The sequence below is a fragment of the Cygnus olor genome, chromosome 11 (assembly GCF_009769625.2).
Source record: "Cygnus olor isolate bCygOlo1 chromosome 11, bCygOlo1.pri.v2, whole genome shotgun sequence".
Classification (NCBI taxonomy): domain Eukaryota; kingdom Metazoa; phylum Chordata; class Aves; order Anseriformes; family Anatidae; genus Cygnus; species Cygnus olor.
In genome coordinates this window covers 7,550,141-7,570,114 of record NC_049179.1, presented here as the reverse complement: position 1 = coordinate 7,570,114, position 19,974 = coordinate 7,550,141, and the positions used below count along the sequence as shown (strand labels likewise).

Sequence of the window (19,974 nt, the reverse complement as noted above, 5' to 3'; positions counted from 1 at the left end):
AATGTAACCGAGTTACATTTACTCTAGATATTTTGTCCTATTTCTGATAGAAGCAAGGAGAGTCTGAAGATGAAGATGAGAATCTTCCCATACAGGAAGTGTCCTTTGACCCTGAGAAAGCTCAATGCTGCATAGTGGAGAATGGGCAGATTCTGACTCACGGAAGTGGAGGTAAAGGATATGGATTAGCATCCACTGGAGTCACTTCTGGGTGTTACCAGTGGAAGGTAGGTTGCCTAAAAGTTTATTTCTTCTCTTCTCTTACTTCTCTTCTTATTTTGGAAATATACTGTAATTTATAAACAATAGCTAACTATGATTTTTCTCTTGTGAAAACATTCTTGAATAAGTGACATTTTCAATCCAAAGAGAGGAGTTTGAGGCTGCTTTTGAGCATTGCTGTTGGGAGCAAGTTTTCAGCTGATATTTCACTATGCAGATTGGAGGCTGTGAATATGCACTGAATATTTGTAGAGGTGTTGGTACATGTTCCTCAGATCTATAGTTAGTACAGATAAGATTGCCTTGCAGTAGTTAATCTACTCAATTATGTAGATTTTGATTTTTTTTTTTTTCTTTAGGGAAATAATTTAGAAAGTATTCTGTCTTTCAAAAAGGCACATCAGCCTGTCTGACAAGACCCACCTTTAATTACAGCATTTGAAGTGATTTATTCAGAAATAATCAGTTGTAGTCCAAGTTAGTAGCATCTCTGAGCATAACACTTTTTCTTTTACCTGAATCTATGTAAACCACTTGCTGTGAATGTGAGGGGTGAAGCAGGTTTATTTCCATAATACGTTTATTGCTGCCATGCCAGCTTCTAGGTGTGAGTTTTGAGTCAGGAAAATCATAAATTCTTGTGTGTGTTTACATACAGTTTTCTTCATTACTACTAGGTTAAATTTTAATGACTAAGTAATGACTGACCTTATACACCGTGTCCTTTTAAAGATGGAATATGATTTTTAGCTCATTAAAATTTTTCATTTATTAAATGCTTGTAAGTAAAATGGTTAAAATTATACATAAATACATACAAAGTAAATTTCCATTGCTTTGTTCTGTTACAATGTATATTCTGACTTTTCTTTTTAATTACCTTCTAGTTCTACATTGTGAAAGAGAATCGAGGCAATGAAGGCACATGTGTAGGAGTTTCTCGTTGGCCAGTACATGATTTTAACCATCGCACTACCTCAGATATGTGGCTATACAGAGCCTATAGTGGTAACCTTTATCACAATGGAGAACAAACTTTGACTCTGTCCAGCTTTACACAAGGGGATTTCATCACATGCGTATTAGATATGGAAGCAAGAACTATTTCTTTTGGTAAAAATGGAGAGGTATTTAACATTAATTGTTTCTTTCCTTTTTTTTTTCCAACAGTAATTTGTCACAGATATTTTATATAAAGCTAAGCGTGATGGTTAAGACAAGTGATAGTTTCAGTACTTTCAAGTATAACTTTGTCATGTTTTTACTTGTTAAGGTGTTGTAAGTTTGTTTGTGTTTGTTTTATCTAGGAGCCAAAACTAGCTTTTGAAGATGTAGATGCAGCAGAGTTATACCCTTGTGTTATGTTCTATAGCAGTAATCCAGGAGAAAAGGTAATATAAATGTTCATCTGCATTGGTTGTAAGTTTGTGCTTTCCCTAGACTGTGTCATGTGGATGTTGAAGATTTTTTGGGGATAAATGGGAATTGTTGGTAGTTGAGAAGTACTGAGAATGTAACTGATGATTCATTTTGTTTTAACACATATATAACACTACATTACTTACGCACTACCTAGACTCTTCATGAATTCCTACATTGTGCAATCTGTTGTCAAATTAGAACATATGTTACTACTCCAAATTGATTTAGAGACTTAAAGTTCTACACATAAAATCGCAATCCCCAGAAACCAGAGTTAATATAGTATTAGGAATTTAATGTGGGAAAGCATGAAATGTTGGAGTTTCAGAATCTTTATAGAGCTTATAGGGGTGGAGGTTTTGATCACTGTTAAGGTGAAATTCCTAGAGAGCCTCAGAAAAAAAAAAATAGCCTCAGCCGGTAACTTTTTGTATTGATCAGGAGACTCACATGTTAAAATAGCTTCCTGTGTAGGTAAGTTGAGAAGATAACTTTTAAACTGCTCTCTTTAAACACTTAGGTGAAAATCTGTGATATGCAGATGCGTGGTACACCGAGAGATTTGCTACCTGGTGACCCCATCTGCAGTCCTGTTGCTGCAGTGCTGGCAGAAGCCACTATCCAACTCATTCGTATCCTTCATCGCACAGACCGTTGGACACACTGCATCAATAAAAAAATGATGGAAAGACTGAATAAAATCAAAACATGTCTTAAAGAAGCAGGTCAAAAACTGAAGAAAAGTCGCTCGATTCAAAGTCGAGAAGAGAATGAGGTGAGAGAGGAGAAAGAAAATAAAGAGAGGAGAAAAGCAAGCATAGTAGGCATGGTTTAGCTGACCTTTCAGAACTTCAACTGAAGATGCTGTGTGTGGAAGTGTGGCCTGTTCTAGCAGTAATTGGCGGAGTTGATGCTGGTCTTAGAGTTGGAGGTCGATGTGTACACAAGCAAACAGGACGTCATGCTACTTTACTTGGAGTAGTGAAGGAAGGCAGTACATCTGCCAAGGTCCAATGGGATGAAGCAGAGATTACTATAAGGTATAGTATGCTCACTTCCTGTACTTCTCAGAGTCTAGTCTATCTTAACAAATAATATGCATCTTACATTAGAGTCATGTCGATAAGTTATTTTAAGCTTAAACTTTAAAATAATGCAGCCAAAGTTGGCTGTTCAAAACTAATATGAGTTATATTTCGATAGTATCTAGTAATAAAATGCATGTCAAATATGTATTTGATAATTTGGAATTGATCAGCATCATTAGAATTCTTAGGTTGTAGGGTTTTCTTGTAGATTTTTTTGTAGAATTCATAGGCTGTAGGTTTTCAGAGTTGGAATGTGACCAGCTTGCCAGTTTTCCTAAATCTGAAGTGAGTGTTGCTTGCTTTAAAATTTGCATTCCTGTCCTAATTTACTGTAGCTTCTTGTTCATGGGTATAAAGAAGGTCTTTACTGGGGGACAGTGCACACTTTTGTTGTAAATGGTGAACCTGCTTCTGAAGAGAGTCCTGATTTGATTTATCAGAGTTGAGAACAGGTGTCTTTGCTGTATTGTCATTTCATTCTTAGAGGACTGGAAGTTGCTCTGTGGGGCTTAAAGAGTGGGTCAAAGTCAGGAGGATTCTGTCTTCTTAATGGTGTCTGGATGGTACTATTGAAATTAATGCTGCCTCAACGCAGCATTTATTTGTTTTTTTGACCTGCCTTAATGAGCTAAAGGAATGAGATATACTTGATGTTAACACTCTAGAGCTGTTCTACAGGTACAGCTGATAGTAAGAACTGGGGAGGAAGCTTGAAGGAGATACTTCTTTTTCCCCCTTTCTTGCAGGAAACTCTGAAATGAAGCTAGTGGTGTCTTTTGGCTTAGTGGTGCTCTTGCAGGAATTGCCTGTGGTTTTTGTGTGGAAAAACTTGATTCACTTAACCTCTTAAACTCCTTCTGGCTGTAGTTAAACTTTAATCCTGTAGAGAAATTGAGCAGTATTTTTTTATTATTTTTTTGCAACTAGTTGTTGTTATATTCCAAAACAGCTGAAGTCAGATCACCTCTTAGAACTGCTGTAACATTATGCCTCTTTTGTCTTTATGCAAAAGCTGTTGTCACTTTAACTAAATATGCTGAAGTACAATTGATTATCAAATTTAGTTCCAGATAAAAAATCTTTCAAGTATGCCTATGTGGAAGTATGGCCTTACAGTAAGTGTGCCCTTAAAATAATTTTAAATACTACTTGAGTGAAGTGGTGTGCGTTTGAGCATAGGCAAGCTCATTGAATTAAGTTCAGAATGTACCTCTGTAACTAAAATGAGATTAAAGCTTGCCTTCAAGTTTTAAGTAGAATTTTACATTATAAGAGGGGAAACATTTTGGGGGTAATGAAAGGAAAATTTCGAAATCCCTTATGCAATAGGTGGATAAGAAAATGTATTAGAAAATACGGGCTGGCAAATTTTTGTCCTGCTTACAGTGAAAAGTAGTCAAGTATAACTCCTAAATATAACAAAAATTTACCACTATGTACAGCTAGACAGATAGGTAGACATCCATTATTCCCCTGTGGGGTTTTCTGACCTGTGTTTTAAAAAGTTGCTGTCTTTAGGGAGTCTGTCCTGGTACAAACAGAGCTATTAGTTGTGTGATCCTTCTGATAAACAGTTGAACGAGAATGTGCAGTCAATCAAAGCTTTTACTTAGTGCTAAAAAAAAGTTAGGATTGTTTTCTATCTAATATTCTATTCCTATTCACAAATTCCTTTCAGGTATAATGATAAAATGTGGCTTAAGCTACATTATCTTAGAAGTCTGTTGTCTATTTCTAAACATCTGTCAGTGCCTAATTGATAGCTTCTGTGATGCTTCTGGATTTTTTAATGGTTGTTGAAAACCTGCGCATGCTTGTTGGCTTTGCTCTGATATTGTATCTCCTCATTTTCTGATCATTGCCTCATTTTCCCCTGTTTACATTTAATTTTTAGAATTGATCCATTTATTTCATTAAATATATTTTACATCTTACTTTGCCTACATTATTTCCTGTACTTTCCTCCTGTCTCTCCCTCACTTGCTTTTTCCTGTGTCATTCTGATCTTTATTAAAGCTTCCCAACTTTTTGGTCGCCTAGTGATACTCCCCTGTATAATCTGGAGCCCTGTGAACCACTGCCTTTTGATGTTGCAAGATTTCGTGGGCTGACAGCTGCTGTGTTGCTGGACCTTACCTATCTGACTGGTATTCACGAGGATATGGGAAAACAAAGCACTAAGAGACATGAGAAAAAACACAGACATGAATCCGAAGACAAAGGGGAAGTGGACCAGAAAATGGAGGGGGATGGTGGATCAGATACGCGATTAGCACAAAGTGCTGATGATAACAAAGGACATAGTACTACAAGCTCGAAGTCAGAAAATGAAATTGCTTCCTTTTCTCTAGAGCCATCGACACTAGGTATGGAATCCCAGCACCAACCTGCTGAAGGAAGAAAAAAGAATCATGAGCATACTCCAAGAAATCATGATATAGTGCAGTCAGAAATCAGAGCAGTACAGCTATCTTACCTTTATCTTGGTGCTATGAAGTCACTTAGTGTTCTTCTTAGTTGTAGTAAATATGCTGAACTACTGTTAATACCAAAAGTCCTGGCAGAAAATGGTCACAACTCTGATTGTGCTAGTTCTCCAGTTGTTCACGAAGATGTTGAAATGCGTGCTGCCTTGCAGTTCCTGATGCGACACATGGTGAAACGGGCAGTCATGCGCTCACCGATTAAAAGAGCTCTAGGACTGGCAGATTTAGAACGAGCACAAGCCATGATCTACAAATTAGTGGTTCATGGGCTGCTGGAGGATCAGTTTGGTGGCAGACTTAAGCAAGGTATGTTTTCAAAATTATGAAAGTACAGTACTAAGTTATTTTTTACTCCTATTGAAATTATGTAGGAACAATGATGATATAAGTGACATAACCTTGTAATTTTGTAATGGCAGTACTTTGATGAATCTTGATTGGACAGAGAAATTTTAGACATACTGCTTTGTAGATAGAATGCTGATTTTTTCTTTTGCGTTTCCTCAGTTCCTTATTTTAATAAAATGTGAGTGTCTATCAATCAGAAATGTAAGAGTTTCTAATTTCTCTTTGTGCTTTTAAAAAATTAGTAGTTCTGTATATATTTGTCAGAAGGATTTCTATATGGCACAAGTATCACGAAGTTCACTGTTGCTAAACATGATTGCTTGCAGTCATGTTAACAAGTAATAATGAAAGTGTGTATGTTCATGCTGTAAGTAACCTCTATTACTCTCCGTGAGAATCTTGAATCAGTTGTAGGGTTTGGGGTTTTGTTTGTTTTCCTGAGATATTTGGCATTGCAGTAACAAGATGTTGAAGAGAGAATGCATACCATTTCTTCTGTTCATCTTAAAAATATGTATATTACAGGGAAACCATTTAAATCAATATAAACAAAGAAGAAATATCTAAAATATTTTTTAAAACTATCTAAAATATTAAAGCTAACTCCTGTGCTGTTTGCTTCTTTACCATCTTTCGGATTTCTTAGAAACCAACCAAAAAAACCTTCAAAGATCTGTTACTTAGGCTGGTAAGTTAAAAATAGCTTTATTAATTAAACAGCTAAGAGAATAAGAACAGTAGCTATTAGAACAGTAAGTATCATAAGATCTAACCAAATAAATGGCTTCTGTTATCATCCGGAAAGATTTACTTACTGTTCACCTTGTATCAGTATGACAACAACGATAGAGCAATCTATTTACTTAAGTCCATGAGTTATTGGAATAGGTATTTGTATTGTGTGCATTTCTGCACACCCCTTTTTTAGGGGAGAATTTTAAATGCTGATAATTTTAAACCCTGATAGTCATAGGTACTATTTTTCAATACTCAATTACATTAATGTCCTTTTTCTGTTGCAGAAGTAGATCAGCAAGTAGAAGAAGGTGATCAGTCTCAGCAAGCCCAAACACCAGTTACAACCAGCCCTTCTGCTTCTAGCACAACATCTTTCATGAGCAGCTCTCTGGAGGATACCACCACTGCTACTACTCCGGTAACTGATACTGAAACTGTTCCAGCTTCAGAGTCACCTGGTGTTATGCCTCTCAGTCTTCTTAGGTAAAATATCTTTATTTTCAACAAATTTGATTTTGTGGGTGTAGGGATCTGGTTTTGTAATTTAGGTATGTCTTCAGCTCTCTAAGGCTTTGAAAATGTTAATGTTTTTATTTGCTGTCAAGAACTTTCTCCTCAGAAGACAGAGTTCAGTTTGTTGCTTTATTTGCAAGACGTGCATTTCTAGAAATAAAAAGCAGCTAAGCTGTTTATATATAGTATATGTATACATAGCATCTTAATTCTTCAGGACAGGAGAAAATACCTTTCTTCTATTGTTTTCAGTTTCTGTTTTCTATTGTCTTCTTTAGTTTCCATTTTTATTTGATGTGGTTTAAAATACAAGTCTGCGAAATTTGTATTTCAACGAATCGTTCTTGATTTTCAAACTAAAGTAGGTCTTAGTTTGCAGGTAGCACTTCAATCCTGTTTGTTTCATCTTACCCTGACATACTGAAATGGAAGTAAGATAAAGCTAGTTAATCTGCAGAGGTTACTTGTGATGTGGAAAGAAATCTGCTTTACATTGAATACAGTCCTGTTGTAAGTTTATTACTTTTGTTGATGTGTCTGACCTCTTAGAGGCTTTGCAGATACAATTTGACAAAAGTTAGGACAAAGGACAGAGAAAGTATCTTAAAAGGAATGAGTAGTTGGACTGAGTTCAGAACAAAGTGGGGAAATGGGAAAAGAATTACTTTTCTTTTATCTCCTAGGACAGCCCTTGGTTTCTGAGGTATTTTTAGGTGCATGTTTGAGAACTGAGTTGTCTAGGCAAAATGTTAAGAATGAGCTGTTCCTACCGCGTTCCTCTCCCAACTCCCCAAATTTACACACCACACCTTACCCCTACAAAGCTCATTTTCTGTAAGGTGCACTTGGCAAGTCATACTCTAATTTGATGCTTTTCTTTTAAGTGTCAGACCTTTTTCAGGGTAGATCTTTTTCATATAAATATATTTTGTTTTTCGTTATAGGCAGATGTTCTCTAGCTATCCTACTACAACTGTACTTCCAGCACGACGTGCTCAGACTCCTCCTATATCTTCTTTACCAACATCTCCTTCAGATGAAGTTGGAAGGAGGCAAAGTTTGACTTCTCCTGATTCCCAGTCTGCAAGGCCTGCAAACCGTACAGGTATAGTTGTGGTCAATATAAATAGAAATACGGACAGTTAGTAAGTTCACAGTTGTTCAGTGAGAATCTCAAGACGCTAAAGAACACAGTAGTGTGATCCAGAGGAGATAGTAATAAAAATAAACATACAAATCCATATCTATGTTTTATATTAAATGAATAGAAGAGACTGAGTTAAAGTATATTCTTCGGATTTTATACGCAACGCTGAGAAACAAAGTCTGTATTTCAAAATTCCTGACTGTTACAACTTATTATTCTTGTTCTTATATCCATGCTGTAAGTTGGCTCTTTTTGATGTCACTGTTGCATAGCAACTTGTCTTTTCAGTTTCACCTCATTTTTTTGATGAGATGTCTTGCTTCTGGATCATAATACAGTGTTTACAACAGTGTTTGTCAGTACATTTAATGTCTTTGTTGATCAGAAGAAATTGTGTTTTCTGTTAAACTTTTTGGGCAGTAACTGAACTTTTTAGAGTCTTGCGAGAGACACTGCACAAAAGGATAGACGTAATCTGCAAAGAGATTTTCAGGTATCTGTCTTCAGCTTATAAGAGGCCTCTTTCTGCCTCTTAAGAGGAATGTGTATTTGTGTGATCTCACAATATTTGTGAACCTTGATATTTCAGGCAAGGATAGCTTTTATCTAGTCTACCTAAATGTAAATCAAATAGATGATTTGATAGAGTTTTAAAAGGAAATTTTAAAAGGTATTAGAAATAACTTAATACAAATAGTCCTTTAAATATTATGAGGGCCATATTTGATTAAACATAGGCTGACATAATATATTTGTTACCAGTAAGAATAAGCACTGTCAGATTTCGTTATAGAAAGCATCTTACCTTGTGTTAGAAAGTAATATAGATGAAAGTTGTTAAAGACAGCTGTTCCTTTATCTGAAGCTAACGTATCTTTGCTAAATCAGAAGGTTTCCAAAAGTGTAAGACAATAAAGATTTACACACTTTACATTCAATATTTTCTGTCTTTTAAGCTTTGTCTGATCCAAGCAGCCGACTTTCAACATCCCCTCCTCCTCCTGCCATTGCTGTTCCGTTGTTAGAGATGGGGTTCTCCCTCAGGCAGATTGCAAAAGCCATGGAAGCCACAGGTAATCTGTAACTATATCAATTTAAACTGAAAAATCAGATAAATATTCCATTAAAAAAAAGTGTGTTTCATACTTTTTTAATTTCTACAACTGTTTGTGGGGAAAAAAAAAGGGGGAGGTTTTCACCATCAAGGACGTAGTACAGTTTCCAAGTATGATTTTCTTTTTTTCAGGTGCCAGAGGAGAAGCAGATGCACAGAATATCACAGTGCTGGCCATGTGGATGATAGAGCATCCTGGAAATGAAGATGATGAAGAGCCCCAGTCAGAAGTGACTGTAGATTCACGACATGGGACAATAGTCTCTGGAAGTGGTGGAAAATCTGGTGATCATTGTTATTTGCAGTCACCAGGTGATATCCCATCTGCTGATGCCACTGAAATGGAGGAAGGCTTTAGTGAAAGGTAAACTGTAGTTTTCTCCTAATAGCTTGAAATCTCTTGCTGAAACTGAAAGGCTCACATGTTCATTGTTGCTGACAGAAAGCTTTGTAATGACACTTCTGAATTTTGTTACGATGTTAGTATAAGCAAAGATGCAATTAAAGTAGGTCTACACTATGCGTTTACTTTCCAGTACTGTTTATGCACAGAACTGGGGAAGAACATAATTGAACATCCTTCCTTCAAAAAAGGAGGACGTGTAAACAAAGGAAGGCATATAGCTTACTTTTTACCAGGAAGACTAGTAATAATAAAGCAGAAATTCATTGGAGAGTGTTTTTTTTTTCCCTTCAGTATATTTGTGAACAGATATTTTCTTACATTTTTCTTTTTAAAGAAATTCTTGGTTAGTTCAGAGAGGATGAAACTGAATTTACATTCTTGGCCACCTTCACAACGTTAGATTTAAAGTCTGTATTAATCAAGGAAGAAATTTATTGTTTTAATCCTAAAAATAGTAGTTATATTGTTAAGTGACACCTGCTAGGAATCATACCAGCCTTGTATTAATAAGGAAGGTGAGAATTGTTAACATGTATTTTGAGAACACTTTTGTTGAGATTGCTCAATCCTAATGAGAGAAACAATTATAGATTTCCTTAATTACATTGACCAAGGTAAACTGTCATTTCACAGAGAACTTATGGATTTCATGTGGGGAAAAAATAAACTTACTAACAAGTGTTACTAAGTAACTTAAATTCATTTTTTTGCAGAAAATGTTGAGCGAAAGGGGAAATGACTGATGCAGGGACAGAAGTGTTGATTTTATTTCTTTAAAAAAGGAGAAGAAACTTAGGCCAGCGTATAGTTAACATAGCATAAAGACAATGCTCTCCCAACATTTCCACAGTGCTCAGCCACTTTGGAAACATTGCTGCATGTCACTTCTTAAAGTAAATATCATGGTCAAAAAAGACAGTAAATATGTGCTGCAGTAGAAAAGAAAATGCTTGAATTCCAAAATTCCTTTTTTTTCCCTCTGTGAAAGAAAGGGAAAACCAAATAAATACAATTTTATATATTTTAAAATATGATAGTATTTTTCCATAGCTACTATATGTAGCTCTTTAAAACTTATTTTGATTTACCTGTTAATTCTACAAATTCTTTTAGCCCTGATAATATGGATCATGCAGATAATGCAGCTTCTGCAAGTGGACCTCCTTCTAGAAGTCGGTCAGCTGTAACAAGAAGACACAAATTAGATTTAGCTGCCCGAACATTGCTAGCACGTGCTGGTAAGTGTACTAAAAGACTTCCACGGTCTTTGCGTATCCAATAAATGAAGAGGAGGGAGTTTGGTACCTAACATGAAAGTTACAACAAGTCTCCTTTGCATATGTATATCAACATATCTTTAGTTTAAGTGTCATAGGTAGATTAAGTTTATATGAGTTTAAAAAGAAAGCAGAAGGAAGTTGAAAGTATATTTATGTTTATTACATGCAAAATAAAAGTACTACTTTCCTTTTTACTTGAGCGGGATTATACCGCTCTGTACAGGCCCACGGGAATCAGAATCGAAGAGGAGCGATATGTTTGCAGCCAGATCCAGGGGCTCTTTATGACTTCAACTTGGATGAGGAGTTGGAAATTGACCTTGATGATGAAGCAATGGAAGCTATGTTTGGTCAAGACCTGGCTAGCGATAATGATATTCTGGGAATGTGGATCCCAGAGGTATTGGATTGGCCTACCTGGGTGTGTGTGACTGCAGCGGGGGCTGCTTTAACTTACTGCTTTTTGCACGTTTGCATTTTGTAATTTAACACGCATAAGTTTATATCCTGTTTGAAAATATCTTACTTAAAGCTAGCGATGCTGAAATCTTTCTTGTATTCCATAGCTTCACTTTTAGATTAAGAATGGTGCTCTCTTGGGTTTCCTGTTCTGCTCTATGTGAATAGTTTTAAATATATGCTCTATGTAAATAGTATTGAAAGATGGTAACAGAACTAGTGTAGTTGTTTTGATATTACTTAGAAATCAAGTAGGCATTTCAGATTGTTTGTCTGTGTGTGGGATAACAAACGCAGTTGTAAATTTATGTTCTATTTAAAATAACAATAATAAAAGAATAAATCAGATCTGTAGCAACATAATTTACACTTAAATCAGTTTTGCTATCTTAATTTAGTAATGTTGGGTATCAGACTCTAAGAAGGATATAGTGACAGTCCTCACTCAGTTGTTGGTTAGCCCACTCAAAGTACATTTGATTTGAAAGAGAAATACATGAACTGTAGTTTGTTAATCATTGTATTATCCATCTCAACTTGACAAGCAACCTACAAGACTAAACTTTCATCTCCTAATTATGATGTTATGTGACTGCTGTGTAACATGAAACAGGTTTCAGTAGGCATGTATAATCTTCAGAGGGCTTGTTTCATTGGAGCATCTTGATGAAATTAAGTAGGATAGAGATGTAATTCTAGAAGAATGAACTCTAAATCCAGGCAACACCTCAGAATGTATTGACACAAATTATTAATGTTGCTCAGTAAATATAAAGGCTGATTGTCTGGAAACAGTGAATTCTTTCTTCTTTTTTATGTCTAGTCTCAGTCAAGTTGTAAGAAGAAGATAAATACAGTGTTAAACGTAAACTAGCAAAGTTATATGTGAAAAATAATACTCGTCCTCTGATTTACATCCCAGTGTTTTTCCTGTTCTCAGATGATCTGCTCTTCATTGTGTCATAAGTTGCCCATTTCTGCTTTACTTTTGTGGAAGTTAACCTTACAAGTACTGATCTATGTAATAGAACTGGGCACGAACATCCACTTAACAATATTGGCGTATTTTTGTATCTAATATGAAGGTAATTATGCTCTACAACTAACATGAAAATCTTATTTTGCAGCATGTTTGTGAATCTGAAGACAGAGAAGAAGTAGTAGTTTGTGAACTGTGTGAATCGAGTGTTGTCAGCTTCAATCAACATATGAAAAGAAACCATCCAGGCTGCGGTCGCAGTGCAAATCGTCAGGGCTACCGTAGCAATGGTTCTTACGTAGATGGATGGTTTGGTGGTGAATGTGGAAGCGGAAATCCCTACTATTTATTATGTGGCATCTGCAGAGAGAAGTACTTAGCCCTGAAGAGTAAATCTAAAACATCAGCTTCAGAAAGGTACAGAAATAAAAGAGTGGAATAGTGTGTGTGAAGAAAGAAGATAACTTAAAAAATGCTTACTAGTATATGGATTTTAAGAATTTGATTGAAGAAATTAAAATTTCTAGTGGAACTGTTGTCCATATTAATTTTAACTGAGGCTTGAAATCTTTCTCTATATTAACAAAGGCATATTTAGAAAAAAGCCCATCTTTTTTTTTTTATGAAAAAAAAAAGGAATTATTTCTTCAAATGTTGCCTATTCTTGTTCAAAAACTTTTTTTTTGTTTTGTCTGAAAATTCCAGTATTTTTATGGGCCTTTGCTACATTCATACTGCAAAATGCTTCCCCCCTCCATACACACTTTTAGAAGCTGTTTTATTCGTTTCTCTGTCGCTAGTCATTTCCACAAGTTATATATATGTTGACCTAACAGTAAAGTAACCTTACAGTAAACAGAATTTAAAACTGGTATGCATATTATGTAAAGTATTGGAGTCATTTAGTTACTTCCTTTGTTCTTTTTTCCATATAGGTACAAAGGCCAGGCTCCCGATTTAATAGGTAAACAAGACAGTGTCTATGAAGGTATGTTTTAAAGTTTTTGAATATACTGAATACTTCACACTTACACAGTATTTTTATTTTTCCATAAACAAAAATGCAAATAAATATGGAATGAAACTGTACTTGAAGATATACTTTTAAATCTTCATACTAGACTTATTTATTTATTTAAGTTCAAATGGAAATAAATCAGTGACATTTTCCCCTTCTATTTCATCTAATGGCTAATATTCAGCTTTGTTTGATGAGGTGTTGTAAGTTGATGTTATATCCAGAATTGCACATGCAAAATTTTATATTGAAATGGATTTCATTAGCTGCCATTTTAGGAGAGGTTAATTAGCATAAGTTAGAGTCTTGAAAGTCTGCCATTAGGCTTATTTTTACTCTTTCTACCTTTTTACTAGCCGAGAATGTATTGAGAATGTCTTTCACACTTGAGCAGACTATTTCTAGTGACTCTGGTCATTCTTTGATTCTGGGCCTTTCTGTAGCTTGTATGCTCACAGTTACATGAGTTGCCACATTTGTATATCTAAGAGTAAATGAGTGCTCCAGAACTTAAGTTTGTTTTCCAGCAGGTAAAAGCTGTTGAGATTCTATTGTATGGGGAGTGAAACAGAGAGGGAGAGGTAACTAAATATAAGTTGGCTTCTGTGTAAATGGCTGGGAAGTGAATGTACTAGTGGAGTACATAACTGAATTACAATTACAGTGTTTGGTGGGGGAGGGAGGGGCTGGGAGCTGATGTGGGGGAAGGAAAGGCAAAAACCTGGATGTACAAATATGACCTCAGAACTTGTGCATACTTTTTTGATAAATATGAAGACTAGAAATTTCTAGTAACTTTCTTTATTGTTTGGTCCTTTGGAATACACACCTGTTGTCGTGATTTAAAGCTCAACTGTATGTTCACACTTCTCAAGGTATTCCAGGTTGTGGAGTTGTCTTGTGCTAGATACAATGACTTCTTGTTTCTTTGTTTTAAAAAAATGGTTATTCAGAGAATCTTCTATGAAAGTTCTCTGCAGCAGAAATAAAGACCAGATTTAATGGAGATGGGAAAGGGGACGGGGTTCTGATTCACTGTGTTGTGCCTATGGCAACATCTAAAGATGGGAATTAAGGCTACTAAGTTGCAGATTGCAATTCATGGTTTATACTCTGTATTTACTTATTTATTTTAATTTATTAAAATTGTTTACTACTTTCAGATTTTGTAACCAAGTTCAATTGTATTTCTCCAATTGTAGAAGACTGGGATATGTTAGATGTAGATGAAGATGAAAAGCTGACAGGAGAAGAGGAGTTTGAATTACTGGCTGGACCTCTTGGGTTAAATGATCGACGTATTGTGCCTGAACCTGTACAGTTCCCTGATAGTGACCCTCTGGGTGCGTCAGTTGCAATGGTGACAGCCACCAACAGTATGGAAGAAACATTGATGCAAATAGGTAAATTTGATACTAGTTTCATTCACAGAATGAATATGTCCCCTTTGGTGTACTTTTATAGGAGTGATGCAGAAGTATTTTGTCAGTCTTTCCTGTTCCATGTAGAAACAAAGACAGATTCTAAAGTTTCCTTTTATTATAAGGGGGTTCTTGAGGAGTGTGAGGCATTTTTATTGACAGAGGTCTTGAAACTTTGATTTACTGATAAAGTTGCGACCATATTTCTACAAGAAATGCCAGTAGCATGTTTTGCACAATTTAAAGATTCATGGATTTAAGTTGTGATTTGCTATCCTACTGAAATGCAGGATCAATACTTAACTTCGTAGACCCCTCTAATGGACAAGGGAAACAGAAGAATTATTTAACTTCAGTAATATCAAGTTGTTGATTATCTAGCTTTGAAAATAAGTAGTAATTAAGTTATGTAAAATTTCAGGAGTGTATTTTCCACTTGCTATAGTTCTGTACATATGAAATGTTGAAAACTTAAGTTTTTTTAAGCAAGTCTATGCTGAATTTCCTTCTGTGCTTATTACCATATGATAATGTTCTGGTTTTCTTGAACACTAACACAGATTGTTATTTCCAAGGCTGTCATGGCTCTATAGAAAAAAGTTCTTCTGGCAGGATAACCTTAGGAGAACAGGCAGCTGCCCTAGTAAATCCACATGACCGTGTTATGGCCCTAAGAAGAGTGACAGCTGCTGCACAAGTCCTCCTTGCAAGAACTATGGTTATGAGAGCGCTCTCACTTTTGTCTGTCAGGTTTGTGGCATCCTTGGCAACATTTCTGCCTTTTCATTTGGAATCAGTTATGAAATTATGTTTGATAAGAATGCAGTTTTAAGTTATTTGGGAAAGTTGATTCTCACTTTAAATACTTAAATCATACTGTTAAGAAAGCAGGTTTTGTTGATTTTGTTCTTTTGAGCCCTATCTTCAAACTTTATGAAAGAGACTTCTACACTGCATATAGAAGGCAGACTTCAGTAATATTAACCACTTGAAACATAATGATTCTATGTTTGCCAGTTGGTTTTTGTTCAAGACAAGTATTAGAACGTAAAGGTAAACATTACAGGAAAGAAGAGGTATTGCAGGAGTTAATGGGATATGAGGATTTAAATATGGGTTTTGTACAAGACTGTGCAGCTGTGAAGAAGTCAAAGACATCTGGCATATGCATATTGCCATAGCATAATTCTAAAAATGAATTATCCATGTAACTTTGTTTATGAGTGGTTTCAGGTAAACACATGGATTTTTGCTAGGGCAAGGCTGTAACAGTTTTTGTCTTCACTCTCAGCTTAAAAGAAGAGGAGTGGAAGGGTCTGCAGCTTCATTTCTCTCTATTCTCCTTCCCCCTGAACCTTAGCAATATCCAGCTAATCAAACAGGCAATGTTCACTAATGGTTTGGGAATAGTTTTGGCCAAATATAACTCTCTTTATGAATATACTAGCAAAACCAAGAGCATTTGTTTTCATTTTTCACAGTGGCTCCAGCTGTAGTCTGGCAGCTGGTCTTGAATCCTTGGGATTAACAGATATCAGAACTTTGGTTCGTTTAATGTGCCTCGCTGCAGCAGGGAGAGCAGGACTCTCCACAAGTCCATCCACTGTGTCAAGTTCAACAGAGCGAACTAGAGGAATACACAGCAAAACAAGCAAGCCTATATCTTGTCTTGCCTACCTGAGTACAGCAGTAGGCTGTTTGGCATCAAACACTCCTAGTGCTGCTAAACTGCTGGTTCAGTTATGTACGCAGGTATGACTGTTATATATTAAATTAATATATATTAAATATTAAACTGCTTACACGTGAGATCAAGCAATCCATTGTATACATACTTTGTGATAGTTTATTAATTTATTGTTATTAGTAGTATTATTAAATGTGATTATTTTGCTCGTTCTGGTTATTTATTTTATTTAATTGTTTATTTTTAGAATTTGATTTCTGCAGCAACTGGTGTAAACTTAACAACAGTTGATGATCCAATTCAACGAAAATTTTTGCCAAGCTTTTTAAGAGGAATTGCTGAAGAAAACAAACTTGTAACATCTCCGAATTTTGTGGTTACTCAGGCACTTGTAGCATTGTTGGCAGACAAAGGGGCCAAACTGAGGCCAAATTATGATAAAGCAGAAATTGAAAAGAAAGGTATGAGAAGACTTCTATTTATTCTAAAAATTAATTATTAAATCTTCAATTTGTCATTTCTATTTAAGGAGGGTTGCTAGAATAATTATAAATAAATATGCTCTCAAAATGTACAGAACTTGTTTTCATTGAAGTAGTCTTATAGTTCAGTACACAAATTTTATTTAGAAATATGGTTTTATTGCATACTTGTATCTTCCATCACTTGAAAAGAAATCTAAGCGTTTTTCTGTATTCAAAGCCATATAGGTATAGCATTTGGCCTCAGTTGTGCCACATGATAAAATTAAAGGGAAAAACAGTTGATTCCTGCCACCCAAGTACTTTTTCTCTCTCTGTCATAGAAAAGTTTGTCGCCTCTGCTGTGAGAAGTCAGGGAAACAAAAAACAACTTTTGTGTCTTCACGGCAGACTGTTGCTGTATTCACGGGAGGGAAGGACATAATGGTGACAGCAGCTTATCTCTGTCAGAGGAGGCATTTTGCTGTTTAGACAGCACTTATGCTTTGAATAACCATTTTCCATATGGTGGGAATAAGACTACTCATAATTCTCTTGTTTAGTTTTTGTGTAAATTTAAAGGAGGTTATTTTTCTCTTGGTATCAGAAGATATTTTTTTTCCTAATAGTTACTGTTAGTTGCAACATTCTTATAAAAAGGTTGTTAATCTTTTTATTTTTTTCTGGAAATTATAGCTAATGCTGTGTTCGTTTGTGTACTTCTGTTTGGTACTCATCTAGGCATCATCTCATTGTTTTGTTTAAGCAGGTTTAATTGCCCATTTGTATGCCCATCCTTCCTATGATCCTTCTGCTGTAGGCCCTCTGGAGCTGGCTAATGCACTAGCAGCTTGCTGCCTTTCTTCAAGGTTATCTTCACAACATAGGCAGTGGGCTGCTCAGCAGCTGGTGCGAACTCTTGCAGCTCATGATCGAGATAATCAAACTATTCCTCAGACCCTTGCTGATATGGGGGGAGACTTACGAAAATGTTCCTTCATAAAATTAGAGGCTCATCAGAACAGGGTAAGCATGATTTCTACCAAGATTGCATGAATTTTAATAGTCTACTTCTTTTGCAGAATACAGAAAAAATAAAATAGTTTTATTTTACAAATACACTGACTGAAATGATTTACCACAAAAAGTAATTTTTGGTGATAAACTATATTACTGCTTGAGGGTACTTCTGATACAGAAAAATGACTAGGTTCTTTGAAGCTTCTATTAAAGGAGACATGAAACTGTTCTCAGCGCATTAAGTTATTATAATCACCATAAGTTTTTTTAGACTAGATCATAATTTGAAGAGGTTTTTCTGTCGTAGTAGTTAACATCTACTCTGCAATAGTGGCCTGTGGAGCAGTGGGTCTGAACAAATAGCAGCATTCTTATAAAATATGCTTAGTGACATTACATCGTACTGCAAATGTAGAAAACTGTATTGGGTTTGGTGATTATAGTATATTTCAGTAATGTAGCTAATGCTGTGTCCTGGTGGTTAAAGTTTGCATTAATATTAGTGAGCAAATATACCTTAGCTTTGGGTTTAAACTCAATTTTGCCATGATCGCTTTGACATTTGTAGGTCATGACATGTGTTTGGTGCAATAAAAAGGGACTTCTGGCAACTAGTGGAAATGATGGTACCATAAGAGTGTGGAATGTTACCAAGAAGCAGTATTCATTGCAACAAACGTGTGTGCTCAACAAATTGTAAGTTAATTCTTTGTAATAATCAGATACTTCATATAAGTTGTAACTGTGCAAGATAATGAAAGGAGCCAATCATGCAATTTCTCCTGCATGGACATTATTTCATCTTTTTTGTTCTTGGAACTGTTGCTGTGTTTATGATAGGCAATGTAAATTAAGTGTCTTAAAAGAGAAAACACAACTTAAATATCAAGCTGATAAGAGTCAGTATAAGGAGATCATGTTAAAACTGTTTAAAAATAGTCTTGATAATTTCATCTAATGATGAATGAGTAAAATAAAAACTGTAAGGGTCAGTCATACATAAGGAAAAAAAAAGGTAAAATGTTCCTTCAGTGTGTTTCAGTGAACAGGTAAAATGTATAACAAGATAATAATGAATGTAGTGGTTTCAGTCAAGTGTCAGAAAAGAATTTGTGACTTCTGGGCTTCAGGAACTTAGAGTAATACACCTTCAGCAGAGTGTCTGGAAAGTACATTTGTGTCATTTGGATGTGTCCAAAAAAGAAGAAAGATTACAATCTGGCAATTCCTTAGTACAGTTTATGCGATTTTAAATCGGGGAGAATGAAGAAGCAGTAGTGAACTAAAAGGTTGTTTCATGATGATTTCTTAGCAGTCTTTATTAGTTTGCTTGCTTGCTACTGTTAGATGCTACCTTAAAAGTAACAAACAGAATGACATGCAGCTTGACTTCAGAAGATTGAAATGAGACCAGCTACTTTCTTTACCAGATGTCTGTTATCCAGGTGGCAGAAGTGTGTGTTTCCTGTAAAGTAGATCAAGAGTTCAGTACTTTCTTGGGCTTCATTGCTAACAATTCAACAATGGCTTTAAATACAAACACAGCATAGTTCTATTTATATTCATTATTGTGGTGGATAAGTGTCAATCTTTAAAGGTGGAATTTTATTTTTGTTTTTTAGCCCCTAGAGGTGATCATAAGAAAAGGCATTATCCCTTCTTTGTGATAGAATTATCTCCTCTTTGTGAGGGTGCTTTTTGTTTTTTGAGTTTGGAGGAGTATTGTTTAAATGTTACTAGATGACTATTCTATGATACAATATTACTATCTATTCTGTTACTTTTTAATGTTAATACGTTAATGTTATTTATAATAGTTAAAAAATCACATTGCCTGTAGTATTCACAAACGAACTGTCTCCTGCTTGAGCAAGAAGACACTAGCATGCTCTTGCTGCATCTCCAGAAGTACAGGGGTGATACAGTATTTGGCCTGTAATAAGCATCCTGACTAATGTTAAAACCTTCATTTTCCTGTAACTAAAATCAGTAAAACTCCACCTATCCTGTATGTCATTAGGGGAAATATAACATAGGTTCTGTTACAGGTAGTCAAACAAACTTTAAAGTAGAATTTTTGTTCTAACAGGAGGAAGAGTTTAGGCTAGAACTGAAAGCAAGATGTACATCTTTTCTTTCTTTTGTTCAGCCTATTCTGTTTCATT

At 35.4% G+C, this 19,974-nt stretch overlaps 1 protein-coding gene across 1 annotated transcript in view; it reads left to right on the top strand.

The window, feature by feature from the left end:
* The window catches only part of HERC1 (HECT and RLD domain containing E3 ubiquitin protein ligase family member 1), a 102,614-nt gene that overhangs the window by 61,772 nt on the left and 20,868 nt on the right, over positions 1-19,974 (top strand). Inside the window, 20 exon segments of the mRNA XM_040569397.1 lie at positions 51-227; positions 1,110-1,349; positions 1,530-1,613; positions 2,165-2,441; positions 2,444-2,684; positions 4,749-5,524; positions 6,589-6,787; positions 7,762-7,922; positions 8,921-9,037; positions 9,211-9,442; positions 10,598-10,722; positions 10,965-11,185; positions 12,351-12,619; positions 13,138-13,190; positions 14,423-14,623; positions 15,217-15,391; positions 16,123-16,393; positions 16,576-16,789; positions 17,610-17,815; positions 18,378-18,505. Of these exon segments, the coding sequence (XP_040425331.1) occupies positions 51-227; positions 1,110-1,349; positions 1,530-1,613; positions 2,165-2,441; positions 2,444-2,684; positions 4,749-5,524; positions 6,589-6,787; positions 7,762-7,922; positions 8,921-9,037; positions 9,211-9,442; positions 10,598-10,722; positions 10,965-11,185; positions 12,351-12,619; positions 13,138-13,190; positions 14,423-14,623; positions 15,217-15,391; positions 16,123-16,393; positions 16,576-16,789; positions 17,610-17,815; positions 18,378-18,505 (4,367 nt within the window).